Raw genomic sequence first — 26,900 nt, forward strand, 5'->3', positions numbered from 1 at the left:
GAGGGGCGGCTAGGTGGCGTAGTGGATAAAGCACCAGCCCTGGAGTCAGGAGTACCTGGGTTCAATCCAGTCTCAGACACTTAATAATTACCTGGCTGTATGGCCTTGGGCAAGCCACTTAAACCCCATTGCCTTGCAAAAAATTCTAAAAAAAAGTAGACTTGGAAAACGGGGAACTAATGACATTCTAAAAGATCAAGAAATAAATCAAAATCAAGGAACCAAAAAAATAATAAGAGAATGTGAATCATTTCATCAGAAAAGTTGCTGTCTTGGTAAACAGATAGAGGAGCAACAATATAAGAATAGTTGGACTACCTGAAAATAATTTAAAGAAGAATCTTGATGCAATATTGCTGAAAATTAACAAGGAAAATTGCCCTGAACTTCTTGAGAAAGAAGGTAAAGGAAAAATGAAAACTCCACCCAAAAGAGATTCTAGGAGGAAAACTTAAAGGAATGTCAAAGCCAGGTTTTCAAGCTCCCAGGCTAAAGAAAAAATATTGGAAGCCACAAGACAAACCCTATTTAAATATCTTCAAGCTACAATATGTTTTAGCCAAGACCTACCATCTATTACATTGAAGGACCCTAGCTCTTGGAATATTATATTGCATAGAGCAAAAGAATTGAGGCAATGACCAAGAATAACATACTCAACCGAGTATAATCCTCAATGAAAATAAAAAAGGAAATCTAACAACCTCAAAGACTTTAAAGTTGTTGTGAAAACAACCCCAGAACTTAAGGGAAATTTGACAAACAACATCTGGGTGAAAGCCAAAGTAAACATTAAAGATCAATCATACGGGACTTAAAAAAATCAAACTGTTTACTTCTTATGTGAGAAAATATTAGGAGTATGCTTAGACTGTTGCCATTATTTGGGTAGTTTGAAAGACAGGCTTGAGTTGAACTGAGCATGATGGAATGATTCTAAAAAATAAAATTATATGGGAGAGATAAAAGGGAGAAATTAACTCATAAACATGAAGCATAAAAGGTTTTTCACTCCTCTCATATATACAAATACACATATAAATATATAAATGTCATACACATTTTTATATATTTCATATTAATTACATTTTATATAAAATATATAAATTTTATACACACACACACATATTGAGTCTGTCAAATTTAGAAAAAAAAAGAGGAGATAGGATTGGGGAAAGGATAATGAATGGAGACTTCTGGGAGGATGAAAAGGTTAAAGGCCAGGAGGGCTTGGTAGTAGGTAGAAGTAAAGCAGAAGAACCCAGAGGGATAGGGGAAATAGGGTGAGAAAGATAGTGAGGCAAAAATGGGAGGAGGAAAATATGCAAGTAATTACAGTTTAGAAAGTGAATGACATGAATTGACCCACAAAATGAAAGCATCACACCAAGAAAATAAAGAGCTGAAGTAGAATTTATCAGTTTTAAAAAAAAACACACCAAAAAACCAGGAGTAGTAATTATGAGCTCAGACAAAGTTTAAGCTGAAACTGATTTAATCAAAAGAGAAAATTAGAACTCTACTATGTGTCAGCAATATTACTCTATATTGTTACAGGTCATTTAAAATAACAAGACAGTCTAAAATATCTGAGAGTCTACCTTCTAAAACAGACATAAGAACTGTTTGAAAATCAATATAAAATACTTTTATAAAATAAATTCATACCTAAATGACTGAAGTTATATTTTTGTTCATGGAAAAGAGAAACCTTTATAAAAAACTGACAATTTTATCTAGCTAATCTATTTGCTCAATGTCATCACAATTAAATACTAATAAACTACCTTGCTGAATTAGAAAAAATAATAATCAAAATTTGCTTTTATAAAAAAAAGTCAAAGATAACAAGATAATCAATGAAAAAATGTGAAAGAAGGGGATCTGGTCATACTAGATCTCAACCTGAATTATAAAATGATAGTTAACCCCACCCCACTGCCTTGCAAAAAAAAAAAAACAAACCAAACTTTGAAAACAGCAGGGTAGAAGTTAGGCATAAACAAGATCTCACCCGTCATTCCAAGAGAAAGTCAAAATGGGCACATGGTTTCCTCATAAAAGCAAATTACTGAGCAAATGAGGCAAGCATGGAATTGGCTATTGATTACTCTATGGATAAAAGGAAGTAATTTAGGCCAACAAAAAAAGAGCAATGCAAGAATCTAACATAAACAACTTTTGATTATGTAAACTTAAAAAGCTTTCATGCAAAATAAAATTAAAAGGATAGCAGGAAATGAGGAAAAACATTTGTAACTGGTATTTCTGTAAAGGCCTGATTTCTCAACTCTAGAGAGAAGTGAGATTTGCAAATAAACAACTCATTCACCAATTGATAAATGGTCCCAGGATATGAATAGACAGTGTTCAGACAAAGAAATCAAAACTCTCAATAGGCATCTGAAAAATGCTCTAAATCACAATTCATTAGAAAAATGCAAATTAAAACAAATTTGAGTTACCATCTCACTTCTATCAGATTTGATAATATGATAGAAAGGGAAAATGATAAATACTGGAAGTGATGTGGGAAGAGTGGGACACACTGATGCACTGTTGATAGAGCTGTGGACTGATCCAACCTTTCAGGAGACCAATTTGGAATGTTCCCCAAAGGGTTACATATATCATCTGGTTTTTCATTTATTATCATTATTATATCATGACAATATAAAATAATAAATATAATATTCCAGCACAATCCCACAACATCTTGTTTTGCTGTTCCCCAGTTTTGGGCATCCTCTTGATTTCTCAGGTGCCACAAGAGATGCTATAAATATTTTGATATAATTCTTTTTTCCTTTTAAATGATATATGTAAAGAATAACTGGTATGGAAATGATTTGCAGAGTTGCACTTGGATAACCTATATCAGACTGCTTATAATCACAAGGAGGGTGGAGAGGTGTGAATGAGTGTGTGTGTGTGTGTGTGTGTGTGTGTGTACACACAACGCTAGGTAGGCATTGGGTCAGTTCATGATGAGAGTGGTCCTTGAAAGTTGACTGTAAGAAGGGACAAGTTAATAACAGGGAAGCCCCCAATTTTAGATATAGGGGCTCAGTGCTCAAGACCCCAAGGGCCCTAGGAATCAGTTTAAAACAAAGAAATCCCCCCTCTCCCATTGCTTTGCAAAAATTTAAAAAAAAACACCAAAAAACCCCCAAAACACACACGCGCACACACACACACACACACACACACACACACACACACACAGAGAAGAGAACAGGGCAGTGTAGTTACTACCAGGTTCAGTTTCAAGCCTAATTTTTGGTAAGGAAAAGATCTATAAGGAAGGCTTAGCCAGCTTCATGACCCCTCCCCTATGTATGCAGAAATGGATTTGGTTACTCACCTTGGACTGATCTTTGTTCTTCATTCTCTATGAAAAAAATGAAATGAATTGCATATGAGTGAAGGGAGCAGTGCTAAATCCCCAGTCTCACTTAACCCTCAAGAACCCCGGGGTCCAATGGCCAGGTATGAATCAGGGCCACTGGAGATGTCCCTGGATGCTGGGCAATCAGGGTTGAGACTTGACCAAGGTCACACTGCTATTAAGTGGCAAGTGTCTGAGACTGAATCTGAACTCCAGTCCCCCTGACTTCAAGAGCAATGCTCTATCCACTACACCTGGATGCCCCTTCTTGCTCTAGTTAAGGAAGAGACTAAACTCACCTGAAGTGGTGATCTGAGGCTCCCAGGGGCCATTCCCTTAAATCCAGGATTCCTGTGTAGATATCAAGGAGCAAAGTGACTCCATTTTGTCAAGTTTCTCCATCTTGTTCCTCAACTTTATCTACCTTGGGGTCCTGCTTCTCCCACCCTTCATAGATTCACATAACAACAGCCAGCGTTCTTACTATCAGAATTAACTCCTAACCAGGGAAGCTTTTAATTCTCTGACTTTTCAGACAGCCAGGAGACAGCCTAGAGACACCTGGTAAGTCCCTTCTTTCTTTACCTTTGCTTAGAAAAGCCCATCATCTAACCTTCATTTGGGGAATGGGTTAGCAAACCGTGGTATATGTATGTCATGGAACAATATTGTTCTATTAGAAAGCAGGAGGGACAGAATTCCAGGGAAGCCTGGAGGGATTTGCATGAACTGATGCTGAATGACATGAGCAGAACCAGAGGAACCATTGTGCACCCTAAGAGCAACATGGGGGTGATGATCAATCCTGATGGACTCACTCGTTCCATGGTGCAACAATCAGGGACAATTTGGGGCTGTCTGAGATGTAGAATACCACCTGTATCCAGAGAAAGAACCATGGAGTTGGAACAAAGACCAAGGACTAGTACCTTAAATTTAGAAAAAAAAACTGATATTGTCCTTGCTATCTCTTATACTTCATGTTTCTTCCTTAATTATCTGATTTCTCTCTCATTACACTCAATTTGGATCAATGTACACTATGGAAACCATGGAAAGACTGGCAAATTGCCTTCTGTGGGGGGGGTGGAGGGAGGTAAGTAAGATTAGGGGAAAAATTGTAAAACTCAAAATAAATAAAATCTTTAATAATAGAAAAGCCCATCATCCTCACCCTATAATCTTAGTCCTGGGCTGACTACTTTGGGATCATACTCTAGGAGACTGCTATTTGTCAACCTTTAATAATAAAACTGTTCCAACTTCTCTCCAACCTGCTTGGGCTAGGCCAAGGTCCTCTGCAGACAGACCTGGAAGGGGTTCAGGGGGAGGAGTTTTGCCTCCAGTTTAGGGGCAGGAGACTGGCCTCCAGGAAGTTACAAAGGGTGAGGTCCAATGGGAATCACAAAAGCCCTGGTCCAGCCCTCAGGGCAGAGACTCCAAGTTACAAAAAGGGGAAGCCCTCAGGGAGGGTCAGTTTTGGAAAAGAAGTTATTTATGAAGAGGAAAAACTACATCCCTGTCTCACTTAGTATTATTAAATACAAATGTACAGGACAATTTTTCCAGACTAATGTTGAAAAATGACCATAGCCAGTAAATGGAAAAATAAATTATCAACCACCCTCCTCCCTCCCCCAAAAGAAGTTGAGGCAGGGAAACAGGAGGATTAGGTAAGGGGAGCAGGAGTAGGGGCTGAGAGATAAGAATGTTAACAGAGCTCAGGGCAGGGAGAGCTCATGGAATGAATGAAGGGTTCCAGGTGGACACTGGACCTGGGAAAATAGAATGACTGAGTCCTCAGGTTTAAGGAGGAGGTGGGGAAGATACTGATACCCCGATAGAACCTCTTCTTGGAAACCGCAGATAGGGGGACACATCTGGGAATCTGCTGGGGAAGCAGGCCAAGATTCAAGAGGTCTGATAAGGGGGAACCAGGGAAGAGCTTCCTGGGGCAGGAAGGCAGGAATCCAGAATCCTCATAGGACCCTGGTCTGAAGGCAGGAAAACTGAATCTCTCCTCAAGAGTTGGTCCTGTTTGTGGTGGCAAAGGATTGGAAATCCAGTGTCCATCCATTGGGGAATGGCTTAGCAAACTGCGGTATGGGTATGTTATGGAACACTATTGTTCCATTAGAAACCAAGAGGGAAGGGAATTCAGGGAAGCCTGGAGGGATCTGCATGAACTGATGCTGAGATGAGCAGAAGCAGAAGAACATTGCACATCCTAACAGCAACATGGGGGCCACATGATTTTGCTCTCTCTTACACTTTATGTTTCTTCCTTAAGGATGTGATTCTCTCTCATCACACTCAATTTGGATCAACAAATACCAGAGAAACAATATAAAGAGTGGCAAACTGCCTTGGGGGTGGGGTGGGGGAGGGAAGTAAGATCAGGGGAAAAATTGTAAAACTCAAAATAAATGAAATCCTTTTTAATAAAAAAAAGACTTGGCAACAGGGAGACAGAACACCTGGGACCTGCCAGGAAGGTGACATTCAGGATTCCCAGATTCCTGGGGGCAAAGTCTGAAGTCTGGGAAAATGTGAGCCAGTGGACAATCTGGGAAACATTACAGAGGAAGGCTGGGAAAGGATTAGGAGTCTGGAAAAGAATGAAGTCCGGGTGGGGGAGGGAGAGGGGAGGAGAAGGGTGGCTCATCCAGTGGCCAGGCTTGGGGGGGGAGGGGGCTTCATGCAGACCTGAAGGACACTCAAGGAGGCCAGATGATGAGGGTGAGGCTCCGTGGCAGGGGAAGCCAGCGCAAGACAAGAAACTGGGGGAGGGGAGGGGAGTGGAAGGGGAGCTGCGGCTCCGGCCTACCTGGGACTGCAAGCACAGGCCTGGCTCCAGAAGGCGGAGAGATCTCAGCTGTCAGGGAAGAGAGGACACAGCTCTGCCACCAGGGAGGGCCGAGCAGGCTCAGGCCAAAGACTTCCTGCCACTCAGCAGCCTCCTCTGCCAGGGGCTTCCTAGTCCCAAAAGCACCACCCTGTGCAACCCCCAAGGCTCCCAGGATCCTCCAATCACACCCGGGCCAGGACTCCAGGGCCCGGTCAGCCTCTCCTCCCTAAGCCCGGCCCTCCATCACGTGCCAGGCCTTCTCCACTGCTAGGATCCCTTCTGTCCTAAACTCCTCCCCCACTCCAAACCCTGCTCCCAGTGCCCAAACTCCACCCTGGCCCCCCCACCAGGCTGCCATCTCCGAGGGCTCCTCCCCTCCAGTCCTCCACTCCTTCCCTCCCAGACTCACCCCCTCCTCCTCCTGCTAAACCTGCAGCCCCAGCCTCTCCAGGGCCCAGGTGCATCGTGGGAGCCCTGGCAGTGTGCATCCGGGCTCTCCCGTGGGCACTGTCCTGTGGGCCCTCCCCCAGGAGACACGATGCCCTTCCCGTGGGGCTGGGAGGGGAGGGATGAGGACGAGGGGCAGGAGAGGCCCCTGGGGCAGAAGGACCTGGGCCTGCTCCGAGGGCCATCAGCCCGGGAGACCAGGGCAGCCGGAGCAGGAGATGCTTCTGGGGCGGGGAAGGCAGAAATGCAGGTTTCCAACCTAGACCATTTTAAATGTTATTATTTTCCTTTGCATTTTTCTGCTATTGAAATGTTTGAGAAACTATTTCCTAAAAAAAAAAATGGAACTTAAAAATGATTTCTAGATGGTGTGATTGTGCCTTAGAAAGTCAATCTCTTTTCTTATCTGGATGCTAAGAAATTAAGAATTAGGCCGGAAGAGAGCGTGGTTACGTGGATCACCTGGTCCATCCTTATTTGGTCATTTTTCCCTTAATATGGACAAAAAGACTAACTTGCCCTTTGTGGAAACAGCAAAGGATCTTGTGAATGCTCCATTTCCATGTAGGACTTGGGGAACTCAGCAAGGGATTGCTCTGGTACCTTCCCTTTAGGCAAGGGCATCCCATCTTCTCAGCCCTAGGGAAGGAGGCTGTCAGTTTATTAAGTAAAGGCTGGTCGGTACCCAACAAACCTGCATCAGCCCTCTCCAGCTTAGGTCTAGCCCTCGACATCAGTGGGAGAAGACTTTCCAGCTTTAAAACTCAAAGAAGGACAATTAATGAAAAGGAAATATTAAAACATTAGGAAATCTGATTTCTAATTGGATGAAAGATTAGAGACTTTTCAAGTCTCAGAGTGAATGAACACCTGAAATTTCCTGAATTCTTCGAAGTTGTCCTGTTTCCTAAAGTTTCTATAAACAATAAAAGAATAATGAAAATAATAACTGATTGGATGATTGTTGTTTAATCATTTTTCAGGCAGGTCGGAGCCTTCAGGAGCACTTTGAATGTTTTCTTGACAAAGATACAGTTCTGCCAGTTCCTTCTGCAGATTATTTTATAGATGAGAATCTGAGGCAAAAAAAAAGTCAAGGGCCTTGCCAGGCTCACCCTTGTAGTAAGTGGCTGAGGCTGAATTTGAATTCAGCTCTTTCTGACTTTGGAATCAGTACTCTACCTACAAAGTCACCTAACTGACCCCAGTTTATCGGTACAGGACTAGGGTTCAGATGGGACAAATGATTTCCTTGAGCTGTACAATTGTTTAAAAACCCCCTTTCATGGTCTGTTACATTTCCTCTAATATAACTCAAGCACATGAAGCTCAGACCTTTCATTCCTGATGAAATCCAAGAAAACTTCAGTGTCCAATTAACCATTTGGCCACAGACCAATTAATAAAATGTGCATTATCCCTTCAGTGCCGTCTCTCCAAATCTAGAAGCTGTGCTATAATATAAATTGAATTTTAAGAACTTCAGAAACATCTATGACTTGGAAAGAGAATTTCTAAAATACCTTAATAGATCTGTGTGATATAATATTTTAAAATCACCTTACTGGGTGACAAGGGCGAATTAAAAAACCCACATCAAACTTTTCCTAACTCAAATATTTAATTTGCAAAATGCAAGACTATTTTTTTTCTTTTTACAATTTAAGTAGCTCTTTGGTTGGGTGTGGAGAATAGTAGGGTCAGTCTTAGGGCCAAGTGAGGAGCATGACAGGCAATAGACTGGTGGACAATATAGGGAATGGTCCCTCTGAAATTTGAGGGGCTTCCTCTGCAGCAAGGCCAGCATCTAGGCTAGCTAAATGATCGTGTGACAGTGTGCACATCATCCAGAATTTTATTGTTTGGGTTATCAATAACCTGTATAAATCTGTCCCAAAGATTGAAGCATGCCCTTCAGTATCTTAGTAAGTGAAATGTGGCCTAGTTTTTTTCCCGAGAAACCCAGGACCAGGTATGGTTTGATTAATTTTAAAATATTGTTTTATTTGGTTGAGTTTTTTCATGATTAAATTTGTCTTTGGTACCACAATCTCTGGTTCCACCATCTCAAGGATATGGCCAAAGGTCAACTTCTCTTAATGTAGGAACCAATGGAAGCCACTGATTTTATTGCACAGGCTAAAAGAACATCCTGAATTTAAATAGAACATCCTTAGGAGCTGTATAGTTCTGAAATGTCTCTTTTCCACTACATTTTTCAAAAGTAGTTGTGGTACTAATATCTGAGGCCTACACTGAGACTTTGTTGGTCCCCCCTCTTGAGAACAGTAAGCACTTATTGTAAAATACTTTAATAAGTTTTTTCAACTGTGGTGAAGCCTTGAAGGGTGACAGGAGATTCCCAAAGGTTATTCTGGGGCTGAAAGAGTCAGTCTGAGGAAGATGTGGGCCTGCCCAGTTTAGCATATTTATGGTAATATGTTGTCTGCTATGATGATTATGAAGTGTGAGACACATGGAAGGCAGGTTTCTAATCAATAACTCTGGTTTCCTTTTGTATCCATTTCTATTCTTTTACTCTATTGGTTCTTTTTTTTATTTTATTTTTTATTTTTTTATTCTCATTTTGTACAAATGTTTTTTTTACATTAATAAAATATTCTTGTTTAAGAGTAAATGAAATACCCCCTCCCCCCATAAATATAGACTTGCTTGAGCGATAAAGTAAAGGGGAGAGAAAAAAATTAAAATTAAGAAAAAATAATAGTAATAATTGTAGGTATGGCCAGGTGGCACAATGGACAAAGCACCAGCCCTGGAGCCATGAGCACCCAAGCCCACATCCAGTCCCGTAGATCCAACAATCACCCAGCTGTGTGACATGGAAGCCACCCGATCCCCACTGCCCTGCAAAAACCAAAAAGAAGAAAAAAAAAGACCCAAAATAAAATAAAATAGTAATAATAGTAGGGGTGGCTGGGTGACAGACAGAGCATTGGCTCTTGAGCCAGGAGCACCTGGGTCCAAATCTGGCCTCAGACACCCAAAGATCACCCTGCTATGTGGCCCTAGGCAGGCCACCCAGCCCCATTTGCCCAGCACCCCCCCAAATAATAAAAATGTGCTTCAGTCTTTGTTCCAACACCAACAACTGTCATGGGTGGATCACATTCTTTCTGATAAGTCCATCGCAAAAGTTACTTCCATATTTTTCCACCATTGCTGATCGCAACTCCCTCCTTTCGTATTTCTCCACTACCTTGTACTATATTTTCTCTGTCCTTTCACTCTGACTCTGCTGTAGGGTCACTGAGTGGCGCAGAAGACAGATCCCTGGATCTGGGGCCAAGAGGCCCTGTGCCCCCATACCACCCCTTAGGCCCAGCATCCACCTGGCCCTATGGTCCTGGACAGGCTTTCCAATCCCAGGCCCTTGCAAGAAGTAAAAAAGAAAATGTGTTATATCTGACCACTCTCCCCCAATGATCCATCCTCTCCTCCTTCATTCACATCCCCACCCCTTCCCCCTGTCCCCCCTCCTTCTTACTACAGATGTCTATACCCCATTGAGTATATTTGCTGTTTCCTCTCCTAGCCACCTCTGATGAGAGCAAAGGTTCCCTCATTTCCCCCTTGCCTCTCCCCTTCCATATCATTGCAATAGCTCATTGTAATAAAGAAAAATCTTATCATATGAAATATCTTGGCCTATTCCCCCTCTCCTTTTTCTTTCTCCCATTACATTTCCATTTTTTTCTATTGACTCCATTTTTACATCATATTTTATCTTTGAATTAAGCTTTCTCCTGTGCTTCAATTATAAAAGCTCCCTTTACCTGCTCTATTAACTGAGAAGGTTCATATGAGTATTATCAGTGTCATTTTTCTATGCAGGAATACATGCAGTTCATCATCATTAAGTCCCTCATATTTTCCCCCTTTCCGCCAATCTCTATGCTTCACCTGAGTCCTGTATCTGAGGATCAAGCCTTCTGTTCAGCTCTGGCCATTCCAAAAGGAACATTTGAAATTCCCCTGGTTCATTGAAAGTCCATCTTTTTCCCTGGAAGAGGACATTCAGCCTTGCTGGGTAGTTCATTCTTAGCTGCATTCTAAGCTCTTTTGCCTTCCGGTATATTCCAAGCCCTATGAGCTTCCAATGTAGTTGCTGCTAAGTCCTGTGTGATCCTGACTGCAGCTCCATGATATTTGAACTGTGTCCTGGCTGCTTGTAATATTTTCTCTTTTACTTGGGAGTTCTGGAACTTGGCTATAATATTCCTGGGGGTTGGTTTTTTGGGATCTCTTTCTCGGGGGGATCAGTGGATTCTCTCCATTTCTATTTTGCCCTCTGCTTCTAGAATATCAGGGCAATTTTCCTGTAGTAATTCTTTGAAAATGATGTCAAGGCTCTTTTCCTGATCATGACTTTCAGGTATTCCAATAATTTTTAAATTATCTTTCCTAAGTCTGTTTTCCATATCAGTTGTTTTTTCAATGAGATGTTTCATATTTTCTTCTAATTTTTCATTTTTTTGGTTTTGAAGTATTGATTCCTGATTTCTGGTAAATTCATCAATCTCCCTGAATTCTATTCTTTGTCTGAAGGATTTGTTCTCCTCAGAGAGTTTTCTTATCTCTTTTTTCCATCTGGCCAATTTTGCTTTTTAAAGCATTCTTCTCCTCAATAACTTTTTGAACTGTTTTATCCATTTGACCTAAGCTGGTTTTGAAAATGCATTTTTTGGATTTCCTTGACTAGGCTGCTGACTTCATTTTCATGTTTTTCCTACATCTCTCTCATTTCTTTTCCCAGTTTTTCTTCTAACTCCCTCATTTGATTTTCAAAGTCTTTTTTGAGCTCTATCATAGCCTGAGCCCAATTTCTGTTTTTCTTGGGGTCTTTAGATGCAGGAGCTTGTGCTTACTCATCTTCAGACTGAGTATTTTGATCCTTCTTGGGCTCATTTGCAAAATATTTCTCAATGGTGTTTCTCTTATTTCTCTGCTTGCTCATTTTTCCCAGCCTGGGCCTGGTTTTGGGGTGCTTCCTGAGCTTTTGGGACACTCCCACAAGGATCTCAGTGTGTGAGGCTCTGTCCTCCCTCCTGGTCTATGAATGACCATAAGTGCCCCCCTCTGCCATGGGCCGAGGTGGGGGGGGCCCTGCTGTTCTATGGGGGGGGCCTAGACTGCAATCAGGATCTGAAAGTGGTCAGAGCCCCAGAGTCCTGTTCCAGAGGCAAAGGACAGAGCTCTGCAGTCTCTCTTCACTCCCTTCCCTCAGCTCAATGGGCTCATTCCCTAGGGGCTCCTGCTTACCAGCTCTGCCTGCTTCTGTTTCTTGATATGAGCTGCTCAAAGACCATGCTGCTTGCTGTGTGCCCTGAGGGCTGGGATCCACATGCTGCCTCTGGCAGAGGTCCCCTGCTCTTCCCCCACTTTGTGCCCGGTGCTCCTCGGGGTGCATCTCAGGAGACTCCCCCGCTGCTGTGAGCTGGGGCTCCCAGCGCCCTGGGGTGCCTCCGGGAGGCTGAAGTTCTTTCATTCTGGCAGCCGCCCCTCTGGTGGGCTGACCCTCCAACCCGGGGAGCCAAGACTTTCTGCTCTTTTCCAGGTTACCTTGAGTAAGAGAACTGCCTCACTGGGTCCCTCTGTGGGTTCTGTCTCTCGAAAGTTTAGAGTCCTTAGTTTATAAGTTTTATCAGAGAGCACCTAAGACTCAATCCTTTCTTGTAGCCATCTTGGCTCCGCCCCCTACTCTATTGGTTCTTAAGCTGTTATTGATCTATTTACAAATTGTTACTTTGTATTTTATGCCTGTACTATATAGCTTGATTTCTTTTTAGAGATTGACTTAAATTTATTCATATTCTAATAAACAGTTTAAGAGGGACCATTCCCTATGTTATCAAAATTTGTAAGATTATTTTATAGGTACAAATAGACACATGAATAAAATTTGACTTATAATGTGAATATCTCTGAAGTATGCCCTGAAAAGAGTTTTTCTCAAATGATATATTATGAGCTAATGTGCAAAAAAAAATTGAATGCAACCTCCTAAACACCAATATTCATAAAATCTTGATTGCCTCGTTCCAATAAACTATACATTAATCAGAGGAGTTAGTCACCAGTTCTGTGACACTCTTTGTTGAGTTTGTTGACAATATACAAATATAAGTAATTGATGGTGATTGCTTTTTCTTTTTCTTTTTCTGCACAGTTCAACAGGATGAAAGACAGTCTGGAGCAATGTAAAACCCAGACCCAAGCATGCACTATATATTATTGTACAAATTATGAATCAGTGTGCTCTGTTGCTATAATTACAATGTTCAATCCCATACAGCAAGAATATATTGTATTGTGGGACACATGCAGATTGGACACATTTACATTCAGCAGTACAGCACATAACCTGTTGCACTGTGGCCGGACACTGCTAAGTGTTGGGGGTATCCATACCCAAGCATCTCGGAGTGCCAAGCTCTGACTATTGAGGGTTGTTCATGATTAGCTCAGAGACACATCATCTTGCAACCCTAGCTGTGTGTCAGCTTCCCCACCAAACTCCACCCTCTGCTCCCTGCTCTTGCTCCAAGAGTAATTTAATAAACATTTCATTAAATAGTGAGGAACTCAGTAGTCTGAGTGCTGTCATCCACTGTCCTTTGGACTTCCCTATTTTATTTAAATAGCTCAACTAAACCTCTACCCTCCAACAGTTGTCTTCCTTCTTGGTTAAAACATAAGTTCCTTAAGACACTCACACAGGGCTTGGTCTGACACAGTTTTGGGGTATCTGTGATGGAGAATAACATCCATATCCAGAGAAAGAATTGTGGAGTTTAAACAAAGACCAAAGACTATTACCTTTAATTAAAAAATCAAAACCTGTATCTTATTATGTAATTTTGCTATGTCTTATACTTTATTTTTTTTTCCCCCAAAAGGATAGGATTTCTCTCTCATCACATTCAACTTAGATCAATGTATACCATGGAAACAATATAAAGATTGACAGACTGTCTTCTGTGGGTTGGGGGGAGGGAAGTGAGATTAGGGGGAAAATTGTAAAATTAAAAATAAATAAATAAATTTAAAAAAGTCTTGGCCTGATATCTTCGTCTCAGTTCCCACAGTGAATCTCTCACTGTGCTGGTGACCATTGTGCCGCAATAACTAATAGTCATCTTCATCTTCTGTCTGGGGCACCTTCATGGTGAGGACAGATTTGTCCCCAGGGATGGGCCCTGAGAACCGAGCAGGGACACTTGATACAATATAGCTGAGGCTATAAATGAATCCTTTGGGATTTCTACTGGTTCCATGAAAAATAGTGACCAGGGATGACCATTCCTGTATTGGAGCTGCAGGTCACAGTGCCTGCTCCTCCTGTAATCTTAAATCAGAGATGGCTCCTGAGTCACACACTGAGAGAACTGAGCCCTAAAACCAACAAGACAGACACAAGACTCACTCGTGATGGAAAGGGCAGCACTTAAAATCTTATTTCCTGCCCAACTCTTCCTTCATCAATCCCCATGAGTGGGACAATTGCCACTTAAATAAATTTCGGAGATCTCTCAAGGTAAGAAGAGAAAGCTTTATTCCTTTCTCTAGGAATGGGCTCCATTCAATTACAGAGACTGAGGCAAAAGTAAAAGACCCAAGAATCACATTTATCCTAACTTGATCCCCAACCCCCCCAATGACCCACCTTCCTTAATGAGGAATGTGGTCTTTACAATCTAGGAAAAAGCATATAATTCAAACTGAAACCAGATTATCTCTTCAGTTCCAGGAATTGAATGGTCATCTGGACTTCAACAGATAAGGTGGGGTCAATTGACTCTTCCCCAATATCCCAGAAATTGTTTTGTCAAGGGAGGAGGGGCACCTAGTTAACTATTCTCCAATCTATAATATTCTACTGAAGAAATCTCAGACTTTATCCCACTCAATTCCTCCTCTTGTATTTTGATGAGATTTCTTCAGATTTCTGAGTTTGCCCTTAAGTCTAGATAACAAGTCCCAGATCACCCCTTTATTTCCAAGGGTCTTTTAGATAAGCCCTATAATCACCATGGTAATAGGTACATTTCCAAATTTCCTGTACCTCCTTCTAGTGGCAAGTTTTTTTTTGTACTATTATCTTTAGAAAGGTCTTCCTGGTTGCTCTGGGGATAGAGCACCTGACCCATTGCCTTGAAAAAAGTTAAAAAAAAAAAAGACTCAACCAGATCAAAATTTAAGAGTCCGCAGTACATGAATAGAACAAAATCAGAGCATAGTGGGAAACATCCTCTTTCGCAATTGTCATCCTCAACACGGACAAAATAGAAGGTAATCAAATAGAAAAATAATTTGTAGTTGATCTAGTTAAGATAGGAAAGAGAAGAGCAGAGGCTACTGTGGTAATGACTTTAAAAAGTATATAAAGACAGAGTTGGATCTTGGTAACTAGCCTTTCTAGACCAGTTCAATTGTCTATATTTACACGCTCAACTGTCTTCCTTTTAAGAAATATCTGTATACTAGGTCTGTTCTCTGGGAAAGAGAACATGGTTGAATTCTCATCCACTTCTAGGTTGCTGATCCATTGGAATCCTCACCTCAGAAGTCTAGTGATGTCTCTGGAAAGAGCTCCATTTTTTTCTTGTTGTGATGAAAAGGGAGATTCCAGAATGCTTTGGGCTGTAAAGTTTCTGTAACTAGATCTACATAACCTCCTTCAGATCCACGTTCCTGATGGGCCTACTTTGACACCTGGTCTTTGAAATAAATGCAGGCCAGGAAGAATGACAAGCAAGTGGATGGAGATTCAACCTTGGCATGGCCTGGAATCTGGGCTTCCAATAGACATTTGAGTTACTCTTCCCCATTTGAATCTGTCTCTATGAGGGTGAGTTGCAGTGTTATACCATAAACCAGAGCAATATTCAGTCTTGTCCTCAGATTGGGCCCCCTTGATAGTGAGGGTACCTTTGTCCCTAAGAATGGACCCTGAGAATTAGTATAATGAGCAGGGTGGGGAAAATGTATGGGGACCAATGTATTAATTAGATTGTGACCTCAGCCAGTGATTGGAATGAAGGGGTAGGAACAAAGCCTTTCAAAGTGCAAAAAACCCTTAACATTTCTTTTTTTTTTTAGGTTTTGCAAGGCAAATGGGGTTAAGTGGCTTGCCTAAGGCCACACAGCTAGGTCATTATTAAGTGTCTAGGGTCGGATTTGAACTCAGGTCCTCCTGACTCCAGGGTTGGTGCTCTATCCACTGCGCTACCTGGCCACCTCTTGATCCATTTGTGAACTAAAGTTTTGGGAATCCAATTTGAAATTTAAAAGTAGGTTATTGGGCTGGCTAGGTGGCACAGTGGATAAAACACTGACCCTGGAGTCAGGAGGACCTGGGTTCAAATCCAGCCTCGGACACTTAATAATTAACTAGCTGTGTGGCCTTGGGCAAGCCACTTAACCCCATTTGCCTTGCAAAAAAACCTAAAAAAAAGTAGGTTATTAGTGTTGTTACATTCTGACAAAATTTGTATGGAATGAGAGGAATTAAATAATCTAGATTGTTAAAGTGGTTTGGGGTTTTAAACTATTGTAACATCTTTGAGTTAAAGGAAAATGGGACTGTATTTCTAGGAAGAAAAATACATAATTATGTTATAGGGGTATTTGATGATTTCTTTTGGGAAAAATAATTCATTTTAATGTTAAGTCTAATAATGATAAAAATTGCATTTTATTTTGGATGGGGTTTTTTGAATGTGAATGCTCAGTTCTCTGTACAAAGTTCTCTAAAGCTTTTATCAAACTAAATTGTTGGTAAGTTTAGTTGTAGAATTGATAGCAAATTAGATGAACTGAGGTTTCATATAATGATTTAATCCTTTGCCATTGAATTAACCATAGCATAAATAAGAATTACATTGGGGTTTTAAATGTATCATATTTGAGATTAGATTCTTGGCAGATCTGGGCACAACTGATGTAAGGGACTCTCATTGATGACTGAACAAATAGCAATTGTATGGTCTCATTGTAGGGTAACTTATTGATGAGTAAGATGTATTTATTTGTTATGTGGTATTCTTCTGTAACTGCAGAGAGATTATATCATGTTTTGTGAACAGATAAGCTATTTGAATACTGTAATGTTAAAGACCGGAATTAACATTTAATTTCTTTGAAGATACAATAAGGGAATATCAGAAATTATGACCTCTTCTGGGATAGATCTGTGAGTACATATATAATTTAATAATGCAAAGACTGTTTTGTACAATCTGGAAATTCATGTAGTATTCTTACTGCTGTTTGGTTATCTTGGAGGTAATAACATGGGAAATTTAAAGTCATCTTGTTCTAATGGCTTGAAAGAATTCTATAAACAAGGATTTGAATGTTAAGGATGACTAATAATTAAACAAGGTTATGCATAGAAAATTTTCAGTTATATATGAAAATTGGGCTTGTTTTGGATATACATACACATATATAATATATATATTACACATACATACACACATATACATATATATATGTATTTATATACATAAATATATATGTATATATTCCAAAACTGTGGTTGTTTGCTTTGAAGTAAAAGGATCTATATAATATGAGGAAAATAGACAGAAGAAAGATAATTTGAGATTTTTCTGTCATGATATTTAGCTTAATTGTTATGTGAGAATTTAAGAGATAATAGACAATCTCCTGGCCAAAGGAGGTATTTATTTGTTGTAAAATACAACAGGCTAGGAGGAGGGTTCCCCAAGGGGAAATCTGATACACCATTTTTATATAGAGATAGATATGATTTCAGACAAAGGGATGTGGGTCTGGAGATCAGAGGACTCAAATAAGAGGTAGGAGATGAAGTATGTAGGGCCAATCATAGTTAGAATTCCTGGTTTTAGGACCCAGGAAGGACTCAGAGCTTTAGGTAGGGGATTCATTAATTGGGACTCCATTAATACTATAATTGTAATTTAGTGAATTGGTCTCACTCGAAATTCTAATTTGGAGGGGTGGCTAGGTGGTACAGTGGATAGAGTACTGGCCCTGGAGTCAGGAGTACCTGAGTTCAAACCTAGCCTCAGACACTTAATAATGACCTAGCTGTGTGGCCTTGGGCAAGCTACTTAACCCCCATTGCCTTGCAAAAACCAAAAAAAAAAAAAAAAGAAATTCTAATTTGGTAAAATTACTATGTTTGATCATGGGACTTTTGATCAGTTTTCTCTTTTATGTCAGATACCAGGGTGGTCAGCAAAAAAAGGAAGTGTTATTGGGTCAATAACATATTGGAGTTAAGGAAGTGAAATGACTGAACATTTCAGGTGACATGGATATTCAGTCAAAGGGGCAGCTTTTTTGTGTGGCCTGAGATTGGACACTTTTAACTTGATTCCCACAAAACCGATTTTTTGGATAATGTCTTACGGTAGAATAAATCTGGGCTAAGATATCTGATTACCAACATGACTTTTGTCTGAACATTTGACATTCAAAAATAATACCTATAAAGGAATTTTTATTTGATGTCCTGGATCTTTATAGTAAGAAGTTTTGGGTCAATTAGATTTAATTGCTAGATAGGTTAGGTGTGCGACTTTGATACCTGCAATCACCTGCATGTTTAGATAATTTAGGTAAGAAGAAGAATGGGGGGAAGCTAGGTGGTGCAGTGGATAGAGCACTGGCCCTGGATTTAGGAGTACCTGAGTTCAAATCCCACCTCAGACACTTAATAATTACCTAGCTGTGTGGGCAAGCCACTTAAGGACATTTGCCTTGCAAACAAACCCTAAAAATAAAACAAATAAAAAAAGAATGGGAAATTTTTAGGATAATTACAGTTTCAAGATTTAGGTTGAGGAAAGGAATGTGAGTCAAATAAGTATATCAGGAAAAGGAAAATCTATGGTATATTTAGGGAAATTGTGGGAAAAATTCATTTTGGTTGAGGATGAGTCATTGTCATGAGAGCAAAAGGTAAGACAGTTACAAGCTTAAATTAACAGTGGAGTTTATTCATGCAGTGAAGCAGTTATGGAAGTTTATTGTGTTGAAGTGAAGTAGGTATGTCAATATGACAATGAGTAAGGCAAAATATAAATTGCAATAAGATCCAGAATCACATTGTATTGTGATGAAAACATTTATTTTGATCTGAGTAAAATGTCAAGCAGTTTCTTCACCAAAAGATAGGACCTCAATAAGGAGAAGACCTTTTTGGAACATGTATTCAGAGGATGCAGATGGGTCCATGGGAGAAGCGAAGAGAAGAGAGGAGAGACATTGGACCAATTCATCTCCACTATCTCTTGTTTTTGTGTACATTAAGTAATCATGGGGTTTGAAGCTGTAACTTCCCCTTGATTCTCTAAGTGTGATATCCCTAATTATGCCTCTCTCCTTATAGAAAGGAGGAAGAGAAGCAGGGTGAAGATGTTCTTCATTGAGAGAAAAGGAGGGAGATTATTGGGTGATATGATTATATCCTACATGATTATGTATATACTATCTAGGGTGAGTCCTATTTCTGAATTAGACAATGGAGTATCAGTAGTGGTGGGAGGAGAATCTAGCTGACAGAAGTCATTGGTCAGCCCTTTGGTGTGGCTAACTGTTGGACTTGTGGTGATCCACAGAAGTTTGAGAATTATATTTGGGTGCCAGTCCCCTGGGCTCAGCTTAGATTCTCAGTTCCTGGTCAGAAGTGCACTGTGGCACAGGATTCTGGTCCAGAAGACAGAAACACCAGTGGCATATTACTGAGTCTGGCCAGGATATTTTCCTGGGGAGTAGCAAATAGCTGTAAACTTATGTCTGGAAGTAGGATACATATTCTGGAATGTACAACTTATAGAGATAGGTTGACTAAGACTCATGTGAGATGAAATGATGGTACCTGCATTATGGTAAAGAAAATTGTGATTACTACTGTATATAACCATCTGCCAAGGACTGGTAAGGGAATTGTTATCTAAACTTACAAGTGGGCTGGCCAATAGGGGGTGCTGGTTGTTTTCTCTGGCCTTGCTGTAAGGCCCTTTCCCTAGGCCAGGAGGGTATGGGGGAGCAGCAGGGTCTGAATTATCCTTGAACAATGTGGGCTGGGCCCTGGGACTAGAATGTTACTCTCCCTATTCAGCAGAGGGAGCTCTGCTGTCCACACCTCTGCCTGGGGCAGGGTGGGAGGGTGCTGTGACTGTGTTTGTTCTGGGTAGAGGGCTCCAAGTGGATTGATGTTGGCCAGCACTCTGTAACACTCTGTGCTGGAAATTGCCCTCTAGCCCTGCTGGGACTCCCCTGACCTCCCCTCCCCGAGTCAAAGATTCCAAGGCTAAGATTTGTCCTCGGATCCACCACTACCCAAAGCCTCCATGGCTAATGTCAGTCCTCTAGCTTCACCCCACCTTCACTGGTTCCCTATTCTCTGTTCCTGGTTCGCCCATGGTACCCTGAGACAGACCTTGTTGGTAAATGTTCCTGGCTTCTTTTTCTGGGTTTTGTTGATAGAATTTTAAGAGGTTTCATGTTATTTCTGAGGGGAAACCAGGAGACCTTAACATAATACCTGTCTTCTCTCCGCCATCTTGGTCAGAAGTCTAAGAAAAGTTTTATAAAAGTAAACATGGAATACATTTAGATTCTGGCGATCCCCACCCCTACCTAGATGTGGATGGTCTTGTCCAAGAAGGGGTCTCTCAAGGTTGTCTTTAATCTCTGGACTGCTGAGAGTAGCTGCAGCCCTCATAGTTGATCAACTCACAATGTTATTGTTACTGTATACAATATTTCCTTGATTCTGTTCCCTTTGCTCAGCATCAGTTCATGTAATTCTTTTTGTGCTTCTCTAAAGTCTGGTCACTCATTTTCATGTAGAACAATAGTACTTCATAATATTCATAATCCGTAACTTGTTCATCCATTCCTTTATTGATGGGCATTCCCTCAGTTTCCAATTCTTTGCCACTACAAAAAGATTTCCTGCCTCAACATCTTACAGTCTCCTCAGGCTTGAATTCCAGATTGAACTTCGTTTCCAAGTCTGAGCTTTCCCCTGGTCTTTTCCTTGTAGTTTTATTCCAGTGTCTCTGCATCCTCAACTTTCCCTTTTTCTGTAGTTTAGAATATGTCTAAGTTACCTGGGGACTGGAGAAGTGGGGAGGCAAAGGACCTGTTGGAGGGAGAGCTCTGACTCAGGAGGAGGGAATGGATCCTGGGAATCTCAGACCCCCACTTCAGGTGAGTACAGGCTATCTCCAAACTGGTCCAAGGAGGGGCATCTGTGTGGTTGGTGTAAAGGATGGAGCACTGGCCTTGAAGTCAGGATGACAGGATTTCAAAGTCAGTCTCAGACACTTGGCAATTACTTGCTGTATGACTTTGGGTAAGTCATGTAACCCTGATTGCCTTGGATCCAGGACCATCTCCAATCATCCTGATTCTTATCTGGCCACTGAACCCAGATGACTGGAGATGTGGCTGGTGACTTAGCACAGTACCCCTCACTCAAATCCAATTCATGTGCTTGTCATGGCATCACTTCCCTGATGTCTTGGTCTTCTTGAAGAATGAAGAACAAACATCAGATCAACCTGAGTAACGAAAGCTATTTCAATAGACACAGGGGAGTGTTTGTGAAACTGGCAATGTCTTCTTATGGATTGTTTCCTTACCAAAAAAAAGGTTGAAATTGAACCTCTTTGTAACCACACTGCCCTATTCACTTCTGGGTTTTTTTTTTTTAGGTTTTTGTTTTTTTTTGCAAGGTAATGGGGTTAAAGTGGCTTGCCCAAGGCCACACAGCTAGGTCATTATTAAGCGTCTGAGGCTGGATTTGAACTCAGGTACTCCTGACTCCAGGGCCGGTGCTCTATCCACTGTGCCACTAGCTGTTCCTTCTGTGTTTTTAACTGATTCATTGGGCCCTTAGGGTTTTGAGTATTGAGTCCTCCTACCCAAAAACTGCTGTTCTCCATTTTTTTTCAAGTTCTCCTACATTATAGTCAACTTCCAAGGACCACTTCAGTCCTGGATTGACTTTTAATGCCACTCTGGTACTGTGTGCACACACAAACTCACATATGCACACCTCCCCACATTCCTCATGATTATAAGCAGTGTGATAATGGTTATGCATTTGCATTGTTGCAAACCATTTCCATATTAGTCTTTTTCCTCCATATGCCATCCTCCTTGTCACAATATTCCATCACAATCCCATAACAGCTTGTTTTGACATTCCCCAATTGCTTTCTTAGGCACCACAAAGAGATCCTGTAAATATTTTTGTATAATTTGATCTTTTTCCCTTTAAAAAAAACTGACTTTAGTCTTTAGAGCTGACAGTGGTGTTGATGGATCAACAGATTTGCAGAACTCTATAGCCCTTTGGGGAGCATTTCAAATTAGTCTCCTGAATGGCTGGATCAGTCCACAGTTCCACCAACAGTGCATCAGGGTCCCAGTTTTCCCACTTCACTTCCAACATTTATCATTTTCCCATTCTGTTGTATCTGATAGATAAGAGATGGTACCTTAAAACTGTTTTAATTTGCCTTTTTCTAATCAATAGTGATTTAGAGCATGTTTCACACGTCTAGAGATAGTTTTGATTTCTTTGTCTGAACACTGTCTATTCATAATCCTTTAATGATTTTTCAATTGGTGAATGTGTTGTATTTTTGCTAATTTCACTTCCCTCTATAGTTGAAAAATACAAATATCCGTTACAAATGTTTATACTAGTTTTCTCCTTTCCTTTTGATTTTGTTTGGCCTAAAAGCTTTTTAATTCTATATAATCAAAATAGTCTATGTTTGATTTTTGTATTTTTTGTTGGCCTTAAATTCTTCCTCTATTCATAGACTGATAAATAATTTGAGATTTGCTTCATTTGCTCAGCAGCATGATTTACGAGCAACCATGTGCCCATTTTGACCTCATGTTATAAAGTGTGAGATGTTATTTATACCTAATTTCTGCCATGTTGTTTTCAACTTTTTGCAACAATTTTTTGTCAAATGTTTTTGTTCTGAAAGCTTGGTTCTTTACCTCTATCATCTACTAGATTATCACAGTAATTTACTGTATTGCAATGTTTTCCTAATCTACTCCCCTGATCTATCATTCTAATCTTTAATTAGAGACTGTTTTGATAATTATTATTTTATAATACAAGTTGAGTATGGCCAGATCCCCTTCCTTCACATTATTTTTTTTAGATTTTTGCAAGGCAAACGGGGTTAAGTGACTTGCCCAAGGCCACACAGCTAGGTAATTACTAAGTGTCTCATGCCTGATCTGAACTCAGGTAACTCCTGACACCAGGGTTGGTGCTCTATCCACTGCATCACCTACCCGCCCCACAAAGAGAATTTAATAAACATACATGCCATCTCATGTATGAATATATGTCGTATAGTAGTGAGTTCACAATTATTTTGAATGAAAGTTGACAGCATGATTCACACTTGTTCCTCTTATACCACTTCCCCATCTTAAGAGGTTCATAGCCTTTGAATGATTGAGAACATGGTCTCATGAGCTAAATTTTTTTTTTTTTAGTTTTTGCAAGACAATGAGGTTAAGTGGCTTGCCCAAGGCCACACAGCTAGGTCATTATTAAGTGTCTGAGGCTGGATTTCAACTTAGATACTCCTGACTCCAGGGCTGGTGCTCTATCCACTGTGCCACCCAGCTGCCCCTCAATATGGGCTTTTGTAGATCAAGAAGTGATTACATAAAACTCCAAGTGCTTATAAGTACAATATAAGAACCTACTGTTCTTTCTGTTTTTCAATTTTGCTCAAATTGTTTTCAAACTGTCATGAAGATAGATGATTCATGTGCCAGTGATCCCAGGTCTTCACTGTTTGTTTGTCAGGGCACCAGAGAAGCCCTTGATTCTAGGCTCCCTGTGTCATTGCACTGCCACAAAGTTGTAATCATAAGGCCAAGATGCCACTTGGCTTTGCATTCCTGCCACAGAGAAAACTTAGTTCTTCGAAAACCATGGTTGCTAGACATGCACCATAGAGATCTGAGATCCTTATAAAATCATTGTGGACCTACACAACCATTCTACCAAAGCAGAACTAAAATTTCCCTATCAAGGTTTCAATATAACATGGTTGACAGAACAAATGAAATGAGAGTTTTATGGAAGTCACAGACAACACTTGAAAGTTGAGATGACACAGAGCATGGGCATAGTTTTACCATAGTTTTTTTCCTGCAGATTACACACCACCAATATCAAATATATACAACTTTTAGGGATCATAGGGTGATTACATAAAAATTAGTATGTATAAATGAAATATAAGAATCTATAGGTTCTATTTTTCTTTTCTTTTTTTTTTGGTGACTAAAGAGCGTTATTTATTTCTTTTTCCACTCTGATACCTTTAGTCAAGTCAATTTAGCAATTGAAAAGCATGTTTAGAGAGAAACTCCCTGATTTGTACAAATGTTTTTTTACACATTAATAAAATATTCTTGTTTAAGAGTAAACAGAATACCCCTCCCCCCACAAAATACACTCACTTGAGTGATAAAGTAAAGGGGAGAGAAAAAAATTAAAATAAAAAAATAATAGTAATAATTGTAGGTATGGTCAGGGACACTCCCACAAGGATCTCAGTGTGTGAGGCTCTGTCCTCCCTCCTGGTCTGTGAATGACCATAAGCGGCCCCCCTCTGCCATGGGGCAGAGGTGGGGGGGGGGTCCCTGCTGTTCTATGTGGGGGGGGCTAGACGGCTCCACCTGCTTCTGTTTCTTGGATCTGGAATGCAGTGGCCACCCTGCTATGTGTGCCCTGAGGGCTGGACTTCACTCCCTCTGGCAGAGGTCCCCCCACTGCTCCCCCAATTTGTGCCCAGTGCTCCCCAGGGCATAGCTCAGGAGACTCCCCCGCTGCTGTGAGCTGGGGCTCCCAGCGCCCTGGGGCTGCCTCCGGGAGGCTGAAGTTCTTTGGCTCTGGCGGGCCACCCCTCTGGCGGGCCGGGCCGCCCCTCTGACCCCGGGGAGCAGAGCCTTCCCGCTCTTTTCCAGGTTATCTTGGGTAGGAGAACTGCCTCACTGGGTCCCTCTGTGGGTTCTGTCTCTTGAAAGTTTAGTTTAGAGTCCTTAGCTTATGAATTTTATGAGAGCGCCTAAGACATGATCTGTTCTTGTCGCCATCTTGGCTCCGCCCCCCAGGTTCTATTTTTCAGTATTGTTCAAATTGTTTTCAAATTTCCATATTGTTCATTCAGGTGGAAATGATCTCTTTAATATATGGGATTTCTTTTTGAAGATGGGTTTTGTTTAAAAAGTAGCTCTTTTCCCATATCAATTCTATATGTGAGATTTTCATCATTTCCTGATGAATTGCAATTTGTGTGCTCAAAAAGTCTGCCACTGGCATCTCTATAAAGTGGTTTTTCGTTTTTTTTTTAGGTTTTTGCAAGGCAAACGGGGTTAAGTGGCTTGCCCAAGGCCACACAGCTAGGTCATTATCAAGTGTCTGAGACCGGATTTGAACCCAGGTACTTTTGACTCCAAGGCTAGTGCTTTATCCACTATGCCACCTAGCTGCCCCTATAAAGTGGTTTTTCAACCTATAGATAAATAGAAATCAAAAACAAAAACCTAACAAATTGCTGTTCAAAGTTAGACTCAAAATGGCTATAGGGATATTTAAAATTTTTAACCCAGCTTCCCTTCTAATTCTGACTTACTAAGCCTTACCCTGAAAACATCAACAAGCACCTAGAGCAAATTGTAACCAGGAAAGAAAAAACTGCCATTAGTCATTTTTTTGTACCTATCATAGCTTTAGGATGATAAACAGCAAAGTCAAGTGTACACAGGGATAGGGACTGGCCAAGAAGGAAACCCAAGGGTAGTGGTATCAGGTACCCATGGGAGTGTTAGGGGTTCATTTCTAAGCCCAAGGACTTGAAGAAGTCTGTGACTGAACAGCTAATACCAGAGCAAAAGGAAATCTCAGGTGACCCCTGAATCAGCACTGGAAGAAGGAATGGGGACCAACTCATAATTCTGTCACCTATCATCTGATCACAGTTCTAGGGTGGAGAAAGAGGGGTCAGGAGAAAGAGAGGGTACAGCTTTGTACTGAGCAAGAAAAAAGGTTCAAAAACTTAAGATTCTTAAGCAATGTGCCACAGAACAAGATGTAGAGGAAGTTCCCCCCTTCAACTCTATGCATCAACCAGTATGAAGTGATCTAACCAACCAAGATCAAAGGGGAGCCAGAGGAGCCAGTAGGTCAACTCCTCTGAAGACATAGAATCTGTAAGTAGGCAAATAGTGAGAAAATCCAATAGCAATTAAGAGAATCAAATTTAGATCAAGGACTTGTTGAACTCTGATCAGGAAAGGAGTGATCGGACCTCTATGTGGATCACAACCCTTGGGAAGTGCTGACAATATGCAGATCCCAGAATGAGTTATGAAAATAGGAAGAATAGGAAGCGTCAATGATATCTTATAATCATTTGTTTTAATAAAAGGACAAATTAGACCTTAGTTTACAATATTATCAATTTCTGGAAGCAAAAAATAAGATTTCCATTTCCCTTGTTTGCTTCTTGTCTGCCTACCAACTTGATCAGAGTTAGAAAAACAAGATTCTGTATCTTCTCTATTTTTGGCAAGGCAATGGAATTGTGACTGGTCCAAGGTCACACAGCTAGGAAATTATTAAGTGTCTTAAGTCAAATTTAAACCAGGTCCTCCTGATTCCAGAGTCAGTGCTCTATCCACTGCACCTAGCTTCACCAAAAGACTTTATCTTCTTAAACTCTTTCAAAGTTCCTAGAAAAGTTTTCATTCACTTGATAGCTTTCAGAATTAGGTGAACAGGCCAAAGGAAAAGGTCACTTTGGTTGAACCAGGATGCCAAATCACATTCTCCAGAAGTCAATGAACTCTGCTTTGATTCTGCAAAATCATTTAAGGATCATGCCTTTAGAAACCCCTTCCCAACAGAGTAGTGGCTGCTTTTCTTTTTTACACAAGTGTTCTGCTCTGTCTCAAGTTTATTAGAATCCCTTCATCACCATGATCACTGAGTCACAACAATCAGTAGACACCTGCAGTGATCTCAATGGAGGCTGAAAAGGTGCTCATCCGTACCCTCTGGAAGATATAAAATTTCCCCTAATTTTCCTGAAATTGTACTCCACTGTGCAAACTCTGCTCTCTTCTGGTAATCAA

The 26,900-nt window shown here is 40.7% G+C and overlaps 1 protein-coding gene across 1 annotated transcript in view; it reads right to left on the reverse strand.

Moving 5' to 3' along the window:
• The window catches only part of LOC141497213 (uncharacterized), a 58,633-nt gene that overhangs the window by 10,028 nt on the left and 21,705 nt on the right, over positions 1 to 26,900 (reverse strand). The window contains exon 8 of the mRNA XM_074199860.1: positions 24,076 to 24,083. Within this exon, the coding sequence (XP_074055961.1) occupies positions 24,076 to 24,083 (8 nt within the window). The remainder of the gene's footprint in view (positions 1 to 24,075; positions 24,084 to 26,900) is intronic.

This window comes from Macrotis lagotis, chromosome X (assembly GCF_037893015.1).
Source record: "Macrotis lagotis isolate mMagLag1 chromosome X, bilby.v1.9.chrom.fasta, whole genome shotgun sequence".
NCBI lineage: Eukaryota > Metazoa > Chordata > Mammalia > Peramelemorphia > Peramelidae > Macrotis > Macrotis lagotis.